Source organism: Lithobates pipiens, unplaced genomic scaffold (assembly GCF_037356315.1).
Source record: "Lithobates pipiens isolate NorthernLeopardFrog02 unplaced genomic scaffold, aLitPip1_a1.2 Scaffold_27, whole genome shotgun sequence".
Lineage (NCBI taxonomy): Eukaryota > Metazoa > Chordata > Amphibia > Anura > Ranidae > Lithobates > Lithobates pipiens.
Genome location: NW_027507788.1, coordinates 136,395,185 through 136,407,280, shown reverse-complemented (window position 1 = coordinate 136,407,280; position 12,096 = coordinate 136,395,185). Strand labels below are relative to the sequence as shown.

The window sequence follows — 12,096 nt, the reverse complement described above, 5'->3', positions numbered from 1 at the left end:
GGGAGGACGTCCAGGGAAGGCCTCCCGGCAGTTAGCGTCCGCGCTGCAGCCGTCTTTTGGCTATAGCGCGGGCACGAAGTGGTTAATATAGCAAAAGTAAAAAATATTGTGTTTTTTTTTTTTTTTAAATTGGCGCTCTTGTTTTGTTTATAGTTCAAAAAATAAAAACTGCAGAGGTGATCAAATACCACCAAAAGAAAGCTCTATTTGTGGGAAAAAATTATCAAAATGTCATATGGGTACAGTGTTGTATGACCACGCAATTGTCATTCAAGGTGTGACAGCACTGAAAGCTGAAAATTGGCCTGTGCAGGAAGGGGGTGAAAATGCCCTTTATTGAAGTGGTTAAGCACATTGTTTACAGAGTCTCTTGAGAGTCAAGGCAGACACCCTGTTTTGCTTTGGAAAAAAAATCAATGTATGATTGTGGAATGGGGTTAAAATCGGCACAATTCTGAAGTCCATCAGGCAGGTACAAAAAAAAGTTAGGAGCATCCTGAGTTTCTGGCAGATCAACAGTTGTTTTTGGACTTAAGCATTTGAGAGGGATAAAACATGGTGAAATGGGCATGTATTAGAGGGGTGTACTGACGTACCCTTTGAAGCTGAACTCTGTAAATTAATCCTTGTGGCAGACTTACATTGGTCCATTTTGGTATGGAGTTTGCATATCCAATTTCTGATGGACCACTGGGGATGCTTGACAATTACTGTAGTAGGTGGTGCTATCTTCCAGGTCCTAGGCCAAGCAGCTTCTCCTCTGCATACTAGAGCAGACAGAATCTGGTGCAGCTGTGCATGGCAATCAACCCGGTTCTAGTTTTCATTTTTAAACCTTAACCAAACAAGCTGAAGCTAGAAGCTGATTGATTACCATGCACAACTGCTCCCAGGTTTAGTAAATTCTTCTTTTTATTTGTTCTGTGAAAACTATGCATTCTCTGATTGGATGACATGGAGATTGTGGCTTTACCACCCTTCCTCTCCACCTCATCCAATCAAAGAAACTTGTATTTATTGAAAAAAAAAAATACGGGAGGTAGTGACGAAAAATAACAATACAGGACTCTTTTGGATGCCCTTAGATGTCCGGGGCTGCACGCGGGCTACACTGGATCAACCAGGTAGCCCATCGTCGGAACCACAAGACATTCTATGAATGGCAGTAGTGTTTAGCAAGTTACCCAGTGTTGTGAGTGTGCAGAGGAGAATTATTTTACATCAGCCTCTTGTGATGCCCTGCACAGTAGCACTTATACTGGAGGAAGGAGGGTCTGAACTAATTAGGCTCTACTACATTGCACAGTGCTATCAGTCTCCCTTCACACAAGGGGATACTCTCATTGTCCAATCAACAAGACGGACAGGGTTGGTGAATGGTGACTAAGCTGGATTGCTTAACCCACACCTTGCACTCCCTGCAGGGTCCACTTTTTAAATGTGACCACCTCCCCCTTGCTGAAGCACTGGGAAAAAAAACATGGAAAAACAGCTATAGGAGAAACGTTGGACAATAAAAATACCTTTCGCCCAGCTCCTGTAGGGTATGGGATGATGGCAAAAACCAGGGGATGAAATACAAAAGAACACTCAGTACTCATCTCGCAGGAAAACAGATTGGGGGTTATCCAGGCAAATCCACTTTGTACTACAAGTGCACTTGAAAGTGCAATCGCTGTAGATCTGAGGGGAAGCTCTGCAGATTTTATCATCCAATCATGTGCAAGCAAAAATGCTGTTTTTTATTTTCCTTGCATGTCCCCCTCGGATCTACGGTGACTGCACTTCCAAGTGCACTTGCTGTGCACTTGTAGTGCAAAGTGGAGTTTCCTTTAGTAAATAACCCCCATTGTCTTCTCAACAATACTTGCACCTAGGTAATGTCGGTAGAAGCTGGGGAATGGGTAACTTTTTCGCTCACAGAAGTCTTATTCAAAGTATCATCAAGGGGTAGGGAGGTTTAAGGTCCACTTGAATTACAGCAGAAAATAAAGGTCACCAATTTAGCTGTTTTCTGACAGTGTATCTAGATTTTAAGGCAGAACAGATCTGCAAATAATTTGGTGGAGAAACCAGTTCCAATTTATGAGTTATGCTAAAAAATTGTTAAAATTATGCTTTATAAATGCATTTGGTCTTCAACTTTAGGTATTTAAAATGGTGGATGAACTGTACTCTTATATTACTTTTTTTACATTTTTTTTTAATCTAATTTAACATTATACTAAAAGTAATCATCATTACTTTACTATCAGTCATTTATATATTTATTTTAATCTCATTATTAAATGTTTACATTTCAGTCATAATCCTAAAAGAACACTCTTGTATCATAAGACTTTGTCTTGTTGGAAACGCACTCCAAGTTGCTTGCGGACTTCATCCATGATGGTGTGCAGCAGCTCACTGTCTGCCAAGGTCATTAATGGACTTTCTTTTAGTCCTAGAATCAGAAAATCTCATTTAAACACAGCATAGGGAGCATCAGTGGAAAACGTACATCACATAATCTTGCACGGTACCTTTTAACAGACACTGGCGCACATGCTCGGCCTCATAGCTAAGTCCTGTGCTGTTTGTAAAATGCATAGGCTTACTGGATTGCGGAAGGGGAAATTTTGTTTCTTTGCCATTCAGAATAACAGAGGTAGGGCACCACATGCATGAAGGAATCTACAAAAATATAAACATATACTGATGCAATAAATCATACACAGAATAGGCAGCAACTATCAGGATTATCACATACAGTCCCCTTATGTATGCTTGTCATTTGCAAATCAAAGGAAGAAATGGAGTTGTAGGTGATACTTATGGAGCGCGTAAAAGGTAGGAGGGGTACCAGGAAAGAGCGTTGAAGGCTAAGGAAGTACATTTTTATGAGGAAGAAATAGTGGTCAACTGTGTCAAATGCAGGAGAAAGATCTAATATCATAAGTATGCCATTGGTTTTAGCAGTTAGTAAGTCATTAGTGAGTTTTAGAAGGGCAGCTTCTGTGGAATATTGTGGGCAAAAGCCAGACTAAAAGTCACTGTTCACATCTGGGGTTTTGGGATCTTGGTCAGAATTGCTGCAATTCTGCCTGTGATTCCAAGTTACACTGCAATAGTAGCAAAATGCACCACGTGTGTGCGGGTGCCATTCATTTTCAATGGCACCTATGATGTGGTGCGGTTTTGCCTAAATAGTCACCAGAGAAAGCGAGGCAAACCACGTTATGCGAAGCATGTCTTCCAAAAGAGGCTCCCTTTTTGGGTGATAAGATACACGTGATTGCAGTGCGATTTACCACATCAGAGAGAGGTTTAGCAATATCCTCTATAGTAACAGGGTCAAAAGTAGAAATTATTGAATGTGGTAATAGATATGAAATGTTAAGGGGAAGATATCTTGACAGAGGTGATCCATTTACAAACTGCATCTACAAATATCCTGGGCAGTGATTGAGTTAGTTGGTGGGGAAGGAAGTAGAATTAAAGGTAGCACAGAGTTGACAAGGACTGTGTGTTTATGTGAGTGATAATGTTAATGCGAAAAAAGTGTTAATGTGAAAAAAGGTATTTTTGACATTTTAGGGTAGGTTTATAAAGAGTGAAGCCATGAAGGGATTTCATTTTATGTGACACTCACTCAAAAACAGGGCTATGATGCTTCTGGTGTCTTCTGAGGTTATTGTGAGAAGGATTCTATGGGTTACCTTTTGTTCCTTGGAGATGGATAGGGGGTTAAAGAGGAAGTAAACCCTGATGAGTTTACTTCCTCTTTCATTCCCTGCAAAGGTAAAGCATAATGGACTACTATGCATCGCATAGTAGACCATTATGTGTCACTTACCTGACACAGGAGCCAGCGAAGTCGCCGCTGTCCCCTGTAGTCCGCCGCATCCATCTTCTTGGTGGGGTCTCGCAGTTCCCCTGCTGTCATTCGGCGAAGCCGCGATGACGTCACTCCCGTGCATGCGCACGGGAGCCGACACGCGCGGCAGCTCCGTCGTCGAGAATTCCGCGCTCAGTGCGCCTGCGCGCCGCTGTCTACGGCGCATGCGCCGTAGACAGAGGTGCCTGTTTTCGGGCAAATATCTCCTAAACCATATAGGTTTAGGAGATATTTCTTGGACCTACAGGTAAGCCTTAATCTAGGCTTACCTGTAGGTCAAAGTGGTTTGTAAGGGTTTACAACCACTTTAAAGACAGGGAGAGTGTGGAAGTGATACAATTGTTATTAGAGAGAGGAAAAGGGAAAGGTTGCAAAAAGTGTAGAAGATGATGTTAGGTTGCAAAGCTGAGAGGTGGCTGGGAAGTTAGCATTAACAGGAATTTTAAGGTCTCCAAGAATGATAGTAGGCATTTCAGAGGAGTGAAAGATGGCTAGTCACTCAGAGAAGTTGTCAAGGAAGCATGGCACTGGTCCAGAAGGCCAATGAATCAAAGCAATCATTAAACAACTGGTAAAAATAAATATAATGAGATTTAAAAGAGAAGAGGGAGGTGAAGGAAGGATTTAGAGAGTGCTTTGTGATAGAATGATTCCAACTCCACCTCCCTTTCGTCCACTGGTCTGGGTGAGTGAGTCCAGAGGAGGCCACTGGAGAGACAGAGTCAGATTCCTGAAGCCACGGTGCAGGAATGGCAAGTAGGGTAACAGAGTTGGAAATAAACAGGTCAGGGACACAAGTGAGTTTTTTTTACAGAGTGGGCATTCTAGAGGGCACATGAGACTAGGGTGCTGGTTCTTGGAAGCAGGGAAATAGAAATTAAGCCCCATACACACTTCAGTTTTTCTGCTGAGTTTTTCCTTCAGATTTACCAAAACCATATAATAGGAGGTCAAACCTTAGGAGTTTAAATTTGTATGCAATTAGGCAGGCCCTTGCACTACATGGTTTTGATAAATCTGAAGGAAAACCTCAGCAGAAAAACTGATAGTATGTATGGGGCTTTAGAGTGTGTGGATTATAGCTGCTATCAGAGGAAGGATGGAGCTGGGTGTGGGGGTAAAAGTTAGATAACAGAGAGTTTATCCCCTATGGTGACCAGAAGCAGTAGAATAAGGGACATAAGATGGGATTGAGATTTGTAGGAGTGTACATGCCCTAGTGGTGTAGAGGTTACGTCAGCATGTTGGCTCAGCATTAGGAGGAGGTGATGAGTGCAGTAATATGGAGAGAGCAGGAGTGAGGGTGATATATACAATAATATATATATATATATATATATATATATATATATATACAAGCTGTGAGGTAGAGAAAATGAGTAAGGGAATGAAATGTAAATTAGAGAGTACACTATTGTGAAAAAGCAAAGTAGACCGTGGAAGAAAAAACTGGACATGTTTTTTTAAGACATTACCATACACGAATGTGATGATTTAATTCAAGCTGATCTTTTTTCCATGTTTCTTATAAAAAAAAAAAACTGTAGAGATGACACAGCCCTTTTAATAATGCATACTATTGTATGTCCATAGTGTGCTCTCACGTGAGACAGTTTTCCTTTTTTTAGAGAATTTAAATACCTGAATCATTCCTGTTGAGCCACAAATGGCTGCCTGGTTTGGCATTGCCACCATGATAGTGCAGGTCAGAATTGCTTGACGTTTTCCTGAATATTGAAGAATAATTGTCACAGTTTCATCCACACCTATTGGGAGAATGATGACACGGGCAGTAATAGCTATGGTATGGTTGTGTTATAAATGTACATTTTAATTAAGATAAATGTTTGTTTGGCATAACTAAGCTGGAGATATATTAGTCAGCTATTGTAGACAAATAGTGGTGATGTGCATTCATACACTTACCAGTCTCATACAGAAAACCTTTGGCAGTCACTGATTCTGGTTTTTCACCGTTAAAAACCATTAATGCAAACTGGAGACAGTAGCACCCGATATCTAGCAGTGCCCCTCCTCCCAGCTCCTTCCCCACTGCCCGGGGGACATGGTACTGGTTAGAGCCAAATTCTGCCCGGACAACCTTTACATCCCCTATGGCGTTCTGGGATAAGAGGGAACGGATCTGATCATACACAGGAAAATATCGACTCCAAATGGCCTGCAATACAATAAATGATCCTTATAAGCAATCCTCCATAGCAGTTAATGGATGGGAAATGAAAAATGAAGCTTTGTGATACATACAGGTAGCACAGCCTGCTCATTACTCTTTTCTAAACAGTTTTCTACCCAGGTATTGCTGTAATTTATCAGGCCAACCAACTACCTTTTTTAGTAATCTGATGATCTGGGAAACCACCCTGCTTGTGATAGAGAACAGCTATTTTCCCAATGCAAGCTTCTTTCCATCTCTCACACCTAGTAAGCCTGATTTAAAAGAAAATGTGCAGTACTAAAAGGTTTCTTTCCCATCAAGTCAAATTTAAACCTGTCTTAAAAGTTTGAATGATACAGGAAGCAGAAAAAAAGGTGGAATTAACACAGGATAGGCTTTGGGAAATATATTTCCAGTCATTCTCATGTGCTATCAGAATTTTTGCTACAGGGAAGTGCCGAATACTTAGATGAATATAAACTGAGTGTATTTTATGATATGGGCATAGTTGCATTTAGAAAGTCAAAGTCACCGCTTTGGCCTATGCTTCCAACTTCCTGTTGTATCAGTGAGTGATAGCCTTACAGACCAATAGAGCAGCGTTGAATGATGTAGGTAGAAGTACCAATTCATAGATACAATTGGTATGTGTATTATACAGTGCTTTGAGTTTTGTGTTTACTAAGTCACAAAAGAATCTGAAGATACAGTATTTTTAGGAACCTTCAGTTGCAAACATTTTCATTTTAGTTACGAGTTAAGGCACAATGTCACCTGTCAGAAAATATCACCAGTCACAGAAAGGTCCTAATCATGAGTGGATGAATGTAGAAATCTACACTAAGTGCTGCCTTGTTCTATACAGAAAAAGGTGAGAAGACTTCTTGCCAACAGACATAAGCTTTGCTATTTTGTCCTCGAAAGATGACCTGTGGACTTTGGTTTGTTTCGGGAGTCCTCTACATTTCAGCCGATATCTAAGGGCCATTTAAACGAAAAGTGATAAATATATGCTGAAAGATTATACAGTGGACCAATGTCTTATATCTCAGGGACTCCAGTGTTGGAATCTGTTCATTCAGATAGGTATTGTGGGTGTGATATTTATTCTAAAGACCTATGATAAAAATGTAATTGCGTTATCCATTAGAACTGATTGGTCTATTTTTGGGTTTCTGATATTACATTCATAAAGACCTTTTAATTAAGAGCTGTATTTTAGATAGATTGGGAAAGTATATTGAGGTTGTGTCTGCTTAATATGGACATATCCAGCATACTCTGAGATTTATGTTTCACTGCCCTTGAGTAAACGTTAGTATTGCGATGTTATATTGTCTTACGGGTTTGAGGGCACAAACCAAAGGGGAACACTGACAATGTGAAGGGAATTTTGAGTGGGTTATACACCCCACTAGAAAGATGGCATATTTGGGTTCTAGCCTCCATTTAGCATTTTGTTTTTTTGACTAATAAAAATACTTTTGTTACACTGGGGAAGAGTTAGAAACTCCTTCAGGTTTTTATTTCTGCCTGTATCACCATTGGTGAGATTTCCCATAGCTTCCTGCCTTGCATACAGCACAGAGGATCTAACCCTTCCCCGATTTATCCAAAGTTCAAAGAAATTGAGTTGGAGTTTCATTTTAGAAGAACTGGTTCATTGCAAAAACTTTTCAGCGGAAACTCTTGTAAACCAAGCCGCAGTGCTATGGGTCTGCTGATTTCAGACTGTAAGTATCTGGACAGAGGTGTGCATTTCTAAATAGAGAAATTGGGATGGGGAAGGGGAAGATCATTGTAATTTTTTAACATAACTTTAATTCTAGTTTACAATTACATTTAATTGATGTAATCATTGTTTTTATATCTGCTAGGAGTTCAGTTCTAGACAAAGGCCGTGTTACAATACCTCCATAAAGAAGACTTTGTATTTCCTGGCAGCTGCTATGAGCTCTTTCACCTCTGTAGAGTTCATGGCCAGAGGTTTTTCACATATGACATTTTTCCTGTGCTCCAGATACATCAGAACCACATCCCGATGGATGATATGCAGGACACCAACATATATAATATCTGCAAGTAAAGACAGCATAAAAGGACATACAGACACATTTCCATGTATAATAATTACCCCAGACCTTTTATATGCAAGCACTGCATTTTCATAGATCTTTGTTTTCACAGACATGTGCATGGGGCTCCTAGCAGTCAGTGTGTAATAATGATTAACACAGGATAATTGGCAATAAGACTTGAATCGAAGAAGTACACAGTAGTCACAGCTAGCTGGCTGTTTTATTGGTTTGGTTTCAGTGCTTTATTGTGGCAAAAATAATACTGGCTTATGAACTGGCCTCCAGTCCTCCAGTGTAGGCAATGACATCCAACTCCTAAATATATTCAAATCTCTGAAACTAAAGTCAGAAGCTTTTGGCTTGTAAGTATCAGTGGTTAATAATGTAGTTATTTAGTAGTTAGTAACCGCTAATAGATCATTTAGATTGCAATCTCTTCCATTGGATTGCAAGTATTTCTAACTCCCGAGCAACCTCTGTAAAGTCTAAAAGAGTGTACTGAACCAAATGGTTTATTTTACACCTTGTGATCGGGTGCTGCAAATCAATGTTCTAAATGCTGCCTGCTTTGTTCATACTGTGGTTTTGCTATTGTTATTATTGCTAGATCAAACGCTTGTCACCAAAGCGATGTGCTGGAAACCTAGGGAAAAAATATTCTCACTCTAATGCATAGGTTTCAGCTACTATGCCATTAACGTGTATCCAGATCCAAAAGTGCAGCCTCCACGTCTTATACCCCGTACACATGATCAGAAATTCCAACAGCAAAAGTCCAATGTGAGCTTTGGTAGGAAATTATGACCGTGTGTATGCTCCATCGGACTTTTGCTGTCAGAATTTCCGTCAGCAAAAGATTGAGAGCAAGTTCTCTATTTTTCCGATGGAAAAAGTTCCAATCGGAATTTCCGATCGTCTGTAGCAATTCCGACGTGCAAAATTCCTACGCATGCTTGGAAGCATTGAACTTAATTTTCTCTACTCGTCGTAGTGTTGTACATCACCGCGTTCTTGATGGTCAAAAGTTCAGAGAACTTTTGTGTGACCGTGTGTATGCAAGCCAAGCTTGAGCGGAATTCCATCGGAAAAAACATCCAAGATTTTTCATGACGGAAATTTCCGCTGATGTGTACAGGGCATAAGGACTGATAAGTTGCAATATATTACAGTATGTTCTTGGGTTTAGATATCCCATAAGGCTCATTCGCATACTGATCCATACACGTGTGCTAAGAGCCATCTTTGCCTGCACGTGGGTGCACAGGAGTTCTGTGCATTCAAGTGAATTGTGTTCCATTAATGCCTATTGGGACACAACCACCACATGGACACAGTTGCTGGTTCCAATTTGACAGCTTTGTGGGTACAAGTGCGTGTCCCTCAACACATACAGTGTGCATTCCGGGATACGTACCCGCACCTGCACAACTGTCAAATTGGGACTAGTGTCTATGCATGGGAATGTATGAAACACTAATGCATGCCTAAATGGATTGCTATGTCCACATGAATGAGCCCTTAAAATAAAATTCTTTCTTACCAATATCGGGGTCCTTGGCAAGCTCTTCATATGAACTGTACACTTTTGGTATATTGTGAGTTTTTGCGAATTCTTTAGCGCGTTTCTGGTCTTTTGCTGCAACAGCCACTGCCTGCAGGGTATAAACAAGAGTAGCTATAATAATTCATGATATCAAACACATTTTAATGAACATAAAAGAAAGAGATCATTAACACCAAAAGAAGAATAAGTGCTTAATGACGGTTTGCACAACCACTTACCAGTGCCTATAGCCCATTATCGATATAGGTGCAGGGACCCTGCCGTAGGAAGTAGTGTTCCTAGTTCAGTGTCGTGATTTCATGAAAAAGCTAGACTGCAGCCAGCCTAAAGTTGGCCATTTACAGCGTGATTTTCAGCCAGTTCCCGATGAACTGGCCAAAAATTTGCTCAGTAGGTGGCCCTGGTGGCCCCCCTCATTTTGAGATGCAGGTGCTGCTTGGGTATTTTGATATTTGGCTGAGCCAGCTGTCAAAATACAATAGCCACAGTTAGAGATTCACCCATCCGCTCTGTATAATGGCTTCAGTTTGATATCAGTTTAAGATGATTCTGAGATAATTTACAATTCATTGATACACTATATTACCAAAAGTATTGGGATGCCTGCATTTACACCCACATGAACTTTAATGGCATCCCAGTCTTAGTCCGTAGGGTTCAATATTGTGTTGGCTCGCCTTTTTGCAGCTATAACGGCTTAACCACTTCCCGCCCGGCCTATAGCAGAATGACGGCCAGGCGGTGGTTCAGTTATACTGACTGGGCATCATATGACATCCTTCAGGATAACAGCCATTGCGCGCCTACTGGGGCTTGCATCGTGGAGATCGTGGTGCCGTTTGTCAGTCTGACACTCCGCTACACCGATCTCGGTAAAGAGCCTCCGACGGAGGCTCTTTACCACGTGATTAGCCGTGTCCAATCATGACTGATCACGATGTAAATAGGAAGAGTCAGTGATCGGCTTTTCCTCACTTGCATCTGACAGACGCGAGTAGAGGAGAGCTGATTATATGCTCTCCTCACAGGGGAGGTCTGCGCTGATTGTTTAGTGGGAAGGGGGCAACATGTGGATGGCCAGATATGTATGCCATGACCATCCACATGTTCAAATGAATGCCCAATCAATGCCCACAAATGAGCACCGATTGGCACCAGTATGTACTAAAAGACAACAGTGATGCCCATCAGTGCCCACCTATCAGTGCCCATCAGGGTCCATCTGTGCCACCTATCAGTGCCGCCCATCAGTGCTGCATATGAATGCCACCTATCAGTGCCCATCATCAGTGCCACCTCATCAGTGCCAGCTCATTGGTGCCCATCAGTGCCACCTTATCAGTGACCGTCATTGAAGGAGAAAACTTATTTACAACATTTTTTATTTAATTTTCGTTTTTTTTTTATTTGTTGCGCAAAAAATAAAAATCACACAGGTGATCAAATACCACCAAAAGAAAGCTCTATTTGTGGGAACAAAATTATAAAAAATTTGTTTGGGTACAATGTCACATGACCGCACAATTGTCATTCAAATTGCGACAGCGCTGAAAGCTGAAAATTGGCTTGGGCAGGAAGGTGTCTAAGTGCCTGGTATTGAAGTGGTTAAACTCTTTTGGGAAGGCTATCCACAAGGCTTAGTAGTGTGTCTATGGGAATGTTTGACCATTCTTCCAGAAGCACATTTGTGATGTCAGGCACTGATGTGGACAAGAAGGCCTGGCTCGCAGTCTCCCCTCTAATTCATCTCAAAGGTGTTCTGTCGGATTGAGGTCAGGACTCTGTGCAGGCCAGTCAAGCTCCTCCACACCAAACTCGTTCATTCATGTCTTTTATGGACCTTTGTGTATTGGTCCAAATCATTTTGTGAAGGGTGGATTATGGTGTGGGGTTGTTTTTCAGGATTTGGGCTTGGCCCCTTAGTTCCAGTGAAGGGAACTTTTAAAGGAGTTGTAAAGTGTCCAGGTTTTTCAACTAAATGCAATGTGGAAGAATGGTCAAACATTCCCATAGACCCACTCCTAAACCTTGTGAAGAGCCTTCCCAGAAGAGTTGAAGCTGTTATAGCTGCAAGGGGTAGTGATGGACGAACTTCCGACGGGACGTTTCAGGAACGCGGCCGATAATTTGCGAACTGTAACGTTCGCGGTGGGCCCCATTGACTTCAATGGGAGGCGAACTTTGCAAACCTCAAGGTCAAGGTCAAATTTGCAGCCACAAAATAATTACTAGCTGTGCAAACATAGTCCCACCACATGGCCAATGACATAACACATGTATGAGGTGAATCTGGGATCGACAACTACAAGCATTCTTTTTTTATATGTGAAATTGTTGTGACAATTCAGGACTGTGGAGCGCATGAAGGCAATGGAGGAGAGGGAAGGTCAGGGTAGGCAAA

General features: G+C 41.4%; 1 protein-coding gene across 2 annotated transcripts in view; it reads right to left on the bottom strand.

The window, feature by feature from the left end:
• Nucleotides 1–2,255: 2,255 nt before the first annotated feature.
• Nucleotides 2,256–12,096, bottom strand: part of DHDH (dihydrodiol dehydrogenase) — a 41,306-nt gene continuing 31,465 nt past the window's right edge. For both annotated transcript variants that reach the window (XM_077457526.1, XM_077457525.1), the window contains exons 2-7: nt 9,672–9,783; nt 7,966–8,129; nt 5,804–6,056; nt 5,519–5,643; nt 2,523–2,673; nt 2,256–2,443 (exon numbers count right to left, since the gene is read on the bottom strand). In XM_077457526.1, the coding sequence (XP_077313652.1) occupies nt 2,331–2,443; nt 2,523–2,673; nt 5,519–5,643; nt 5,804–6,056; nt 7,966–8,129; nt 9,672–9,783 (918 nt within the window). In that variant the 3' untranslated portion in view covers nt 2,256–2,330. The remainder of the gene's footprint in view (nt 2,444–2,522; nt 2,674–5,518; nt 5,644–5,803; nt 6,057–7,965; nt 8,130–9,671; nt 9,784–12,096) is intronic.